This window comes from Protomyctophum bolini (genome assembly GCF_963924005.1).
Source record: "Protomyctophum bolini genome assembly, chromosome: 9".
NCBI classification, from domain to species: domain Eukaryota; kingdom Metazoa; phylum Chordata; class Actinopteri; order Myctophiformes; family Myctophidae; genus Protomyctophum; species Protomyctophum bolini.
In genome coordinates, this window is record NC_137870.1 from 40,371,945 (window position 1) to 40,377,849 (window position 5,905).

Genomic DNA, 5,905 nt, shown 5'->3' on the forward strand with positions numbered 1-5,905 from the left:
AGTAAAAAAACAATCCTAATCCGTTGTTTATCCATTTGTTATTCGGAGTGTCCAAATGTAACCAAATGGACCCCATTTGTACGCTAGCCTCTCTTAATTAAAATAACACCGAGGATGTATTTGTGCAGAACCAGCCTATAGCTCTCTAAAGAACTGCTGATATTGATTAGACTGTAAATACTGACCGGGCCAATAACCTCGGAGTCACATGGTTTGACCAAACATTTGTGTTTGATAGGCATGTTTGGTCAACCCATGTGACTCCCATTGGAAATGCATTGTGGCGACCATTAAACACAGACAAGACACAGAACATGTGTGTATAGGGCCATATGAAACAACACTTGATTAGCGCCATGGCAATCAGAGTCAGTGATCATCAAAGCATCTCTCTCTCTCTCTCTCTCTCTCTCTCTCCAGCACACGCACGCACGCATGCATGCACGCACGCACGCACAAACACGAAGAATGTTTCATAATATATTACAACAAAGCATGAAAATACAAAATCATACGTGTACCATGCATGTGTGTGTGATCGTGTGTGTGTGTGTGTGTGTATGCGTGCGTGAGCGAGGGGAAGCCTATAGTTTCACACAGGCCAATCGATCAGCTTGACCATGGCGGGTGCTTCAGACCAAAGAGCAATGTATTAAGTGCTTGTTTGGATCAATCGACTGTGCAGTGATGGCGCATTCCCAAAGTGCTGACTGGCAACATAAACAACGCATTACTTCACAACACGCGTTTCCCCCAACGATCCCAGTGTGTGCTACTTTGCATGTCTGTACTGTCCACATCAGACCTGAAATGTGCAAGGCCAACAGGTGCAAAGCAGAACCAGAGCTAAATAATGGGAGAAAACTAACTTAGTCATGCAGACTAATTAGGTGTTTTGCATGCAGGTGCATGCGAAAGATAGACAAAGTTTAGAATTTAGATGCTGTTGGTACTGTAGTTTTGTTTTGATGTTATCCACCTGGCTGGACTTATTTTTTCTACACTGTTCAATAATTGCATCATATAAAGGTACTTTTAGACGGGCATCGATGAACACAGGCGGTCTGCTCCAGATCTGCTCATGAGGGGCGTGACCACGCAAGCGTAAAAAAAAAGCTCAACAGAATCCAGGTCTGGTCAGTCGCGGGCGTGTGCATGAAACGAGCATGCGCTGCGCGACAATTTAATGGCCACGCAAATACACTTGCGTTGTCACCCCTCGACTTCTCCGCGCATAGGCTACAGAAATAAAACTGTGGATTCGTCCGTTATCACTGTATTAAATAAACAAAATCAACCGTTATCAGGACGTTAGAATATGGCTAATCTGGCCATACTTTACTAGACATTGTGCCGGTGGTGTTTGGGTGTGTTCACCCGGACTGCACACATGCAGGGTGGTGCAAGGACTCCCCCTGCTGACACGTGTCATTTCCAACACTATTGTCGGGGCATGGAAACTATAGGGGCTACTAATATTTACTATTCTCGAATCTCTGCCTATCGGGACATAACTCGGACGGCGCTGTGTTGGGTCTGGTGGCCGTCGCAATGCTCGGCGCGGCATGTGGAGTCAATATGTCATAGATACATCATACGTGACATCATAGTCGATCACCTGAGGCCAGACCCTCATTGAACCTGTTGGTAGTCATGGCTTCCACTTCCCACCTTATGTTGTGTGGGAGTTCTGACGGATCAAGATCGTGCTGAACAACTGCTAGCTTGCATATCATCTTCAGACTACTAGGAAATCTAAAGTCTAAGATGAACAGGTCATCTGCACAGTCGTAACCACCACAGAATATGACACGGTCTTCCACAATGCAACAACACATCCTATACAGCCCACACAGGATTTCCCCTTTCGCCTTAACCTTCGTCCAGGAAAAGGTCGCTGGGTTGAATTTCCACAGATCATTGAGGGTAGTATTACTCATGTTCATGCCTCCAATTATGTACAGCTCTCCATTGTAGGCAAAGGCTGAATGACGCCAGCGTTTTTCTGGAGGATTCGGTGAAGTTGGTGTGTTCAGCCAGGAGTGGGTCTCTGTGTCAAACACTCTAATGCAGTTGCCCCCAAATACAAACAACCTTTTCCCGATGACAGTGACAGACTGACATTCTGAAGCGGATGGTTGATATCCTCTGGTGATAATTAAAGTCCAAACCATTGTGCTGGTGTCCAACTTGTACATGTCTGTATTTAGCACGTACATGACCTTCCCCAACACACAGGGTGAGTGGAAGGAACCCCTCGCTGGAACAATTCCGGAGGTCTTGGGCTTGAACCATCTGTGGGTGTTGACATCGAATCCATAAAGAATGTTGTAGTTATAGTTGTAGTTACGCCCCCAGATGTAGATGATATCCTCTATCGGCACAGCTGTGTGTCCCCACAGGGAACTTTCTCCTCTTCCAGTCGTCACCGGGGGCAACTTCCTCCAGTGTAAAGACCCTGCAGTGTCGAGGACGTGAACATCAATCTGATCCTTCATGTCGTCACTGCACCCTCCAAACGAGTAGATTTTGCCACCTACGGCAACAGCAGGACGACAGCCTTTATTGCGTCCTTTGTTGAGATGCAGCGTCCAGCAGAACATTTCTCACAACCGCTCCTTCCAGGGAGATTCCTCAAGTGTAATTTGGGACGTCCGTCAAGAAGAACCAGGTAAAGGCGTCAAGTCAAGATCGATCCTTAAGTAAGTTGATGAAAGTCAAAGTCTCGACGATATCTGAAAATGGTATCCAATTCTGGTATCGTATATATGTCACTGTCACTAAATGTTTCAATGAATTGAATACTCAGGACCCTAATGGAAACAAGCCTGTAAGCCTAGTAATCTGTACTTTTCTGGAAAACTGTTAATAACGTATTTACTCACTCAATAAGAGATTATTGTCTCCTTTTATACCATTGGTTGTACTGTCCGTGTCATCCCAACATGATGTCATGACGCATCGTCGATATCCATATATGGATTCATTTCCAACGTCAGCCATGTCCAACTATACTATGGCGTGATGTCAGACTTAGAGGCAGTCATCTCCATATAAGGGGTTCTGAGTGGTCAATCATACCGAGTACCAACATAATGCAATACCCATTGTATCCGTGTCAAAGTACCCGTTCCACCCATCTGTCCGTGTCCCTCTTATGCCCATATATGGAGTTTTCTGTATCTGTCTTATCTGTGTCCCTTTATTCCTATATGGAGTTCTGTGTCAGGCATGCCCAAATATGGAGTGTTGTGATGTCAGAACAGGCCAGCTCCATATATAGTCATGGGAGGGCCTCTGTCCAGAGCCCGGACAGAGGCCTTTTGTGGCGCTTCTGGACGACCGTGGCTCCGACCGTCTCGACCCTGGGTACTGCACACCCTGTGGGTGTGTGGAACGCGCGTGTCAAATTTGAAATCGGTGGGACGAACTGTTAACGAATGTCACGTGACACACACACACACACACACACACACACACACACACACACACACACAGACACAGACATGGTGCATTTAGATAGATGGAGGGGTGCCACAGACGGGGTATGTATGCCTATTGAAGTAGAGGGGAGGGGCTTAAGGCCCTGCACAGCCTCCTGGGCGTCACAGGGCAACGCAAGAGAAAAGCCACCACCACTCACTAAACAACTGAATCATAACAAAGACAAATATAACGGTGGCTGCCGTTACAGGTGGTTTCCTCCTCCCGACAGCAGAGATATGTAGGATGCTTCTGCCGTGCGTGCGCTGGAATTGTTTTGTTTTTTTATGTGATAGCTCTCATTAATAATTATAATCAACTTTAGGTAAGTCTTGTGTGATTTCTCACCGCATGGAGACCCGGATGCACAAAGACATGGAAGTCTATCTGTGGGAGTCCACTGCGGAAAGGCAATGAAGAAGGCCTGTCACTTTGTGTTTGCATCTTTTGTGCTATGATTATATTTTATGACTATTCCTGTTCTCATCTACAGTATCTGTCCAATTTCACCCATGGCACCACATCCTTGTGGAAGGAGGACTGTGCCAGTCAGCTGTCCAGAAACTGAATCCAACCTCATTTGAGTCTCTGCAATTCCTCACTCTCACTGTGTTGGATAACCATATAGAACACTGCCACTCTCCCAGGCTTTTGGGAGATGTCAAACAAATAGTATACTTTTCAAGCCCTCTTCAAGTGTTTTTCAACTCTATTTTTGTTTACTGACATGAGCTCTCAAACCAGATCTGCATGCGACCACCAAACACATTAATCGTGCAGTGCATGGGTTTCAACTGAATTGCATGGAGAAACACTGAACAGTGCTAGTCTACCTGTACCATAAGGTTAAAGACTATACATGTAGGTCCATCTCAAGATTCTCAAGTAATTAGAATGTTTTGTAAAAGTAAAATGTCTTCCGTATTATAATTCGAAAAGTGAAACTTTCATATCTTTCATATTCTCAATTTATTGTGTTTAAAGTGAAGTATTTAAAACCTTTTTTAGTTTTGTTTTAAATAATCTAGATGATTATAGCGTACAGCTCATGAAAATAAAAAAATCCTATCTCAATTAATTAGAATATTTTACAAGACCACTAAAAAAAGAAATCACACCAGTGTGAAGTGAGTGGTGCTCCAGACCCACAGGAACGCACCCAGGGGGCCGGGCCGATTCCAGCGAGCCGCCCTGCGTACAAAACGGTTGAGAAATGACAGAGTTACCATGCACCCACCCACCCACACAGCTCCGTAAGGGAGTGGTTGCACCACTCAAAAAAGATTTTTTGAAACGAGAAATGTCGACCATCTGAAAAGTATAGTTATGTATGCAGTTAATACTTGGATTGGGCTACTTTTGAACAAATTATTTAATCAATGGGGCATGGTGGTGATCAGCCTGTGGCACTGTTGGTGTTATGGAAGCCCAGGTTTGCTTTGATAACAGCCGTAAATTAACTTGTATTGTTCAGTCTTATGTCTCACACCTTCCTCTTGAAAATACAACCTAGATTCTCTGTGGGGTTCAGGTCAGGCCAGTTGGCTGGCCATGGTCTCAACACATGCTGCTGGAAAAGGAAGATCAGCATCAACATAAAGCTTGTCAATGTACGGAGGCACACAGTGCTGTAAAATATCATAATAGACGGTTGTGTTGAGACTCGATCTGGACATGACAAAACACAGTGATGATTTAGGCCATGTTATCTGCTATGGTGCTGATCGATCCGCTGATATTTCCCCGACCAATCACAACACTTGTTTCATTCGCGGAGAATGTAAACTGATTTGTAAAGCATCAACGCCATTTCCTAAATTTCCTAAATTTCCTAAAATCCCGCACTTCTGCTGATAGTCTTTTCAGTTAAGGTCTTGCCCCAGGGTGGCAGTGTGATGGAATGGAATGAGGGAGTGGCCAGGGAGGAGACATGGTCTGTGGAGTGACAGACCATGACACTGACCATGGTATAACTGACCAGCCAACTGGCCTGACCTGAACCCCACAGAGAATCTAGGTTGTATTGTCAAGAGGAAGGTGTGAGACATAAGACTGAACAATACAAATGTACGGCTGTTATCAAAGCAAACCTGGGCTTCCATAACACTGGCTAATCACCTCCATACCACGCCCCATTGATGAAATGATACAAAAGTAGCCCAGACCAAGTATTATGCATACATTAATATACTTTTCAGATGGTCGACATTTCTCGTTTCTCGTAAAATATTCTAATTCATTGAGATTCATTTTGATTTTCATGAGCTGTACGCCATAATCATCAAGATTAAAACAAAAAAAGGTTTTAAATACTTCACTTTGTGCACAATGAATTGAGAATATATGAAAGTTTCATTTTTTGAATTATATTACGGAAGAAAATGAACTTTTACAAAATATTCGAATTACTTGAGATGGACCT

General features: G+C 44.2%; 1 protein-coding gene across 1 annotated transcript; it reads right to left on the reverse strand.

Annotated features, from left to right (window-relative positions):
- Positions 1–1,604: 1,604 nt before the first annotated feature.
- On the reverse strand, positions 1,605–2,603 carry LOC308321869 (kelch domain-containing protein 3-like; the record flags this gene model as incomplete). The annotated part of the gene is made up of 1 exon (XM_080772961.1): positions 1,605–2,603. The coding sequence occupies one exon, from the start codon at positions 2,601–2,603 to the stop codon at positions 1,605–1,607; it is 999 nt and encodes a 332-aa protein (XP_080629087.1).
- Between the last annotated feature and the right edge of the window lie 3,302 nt (positions 2,604–5,905).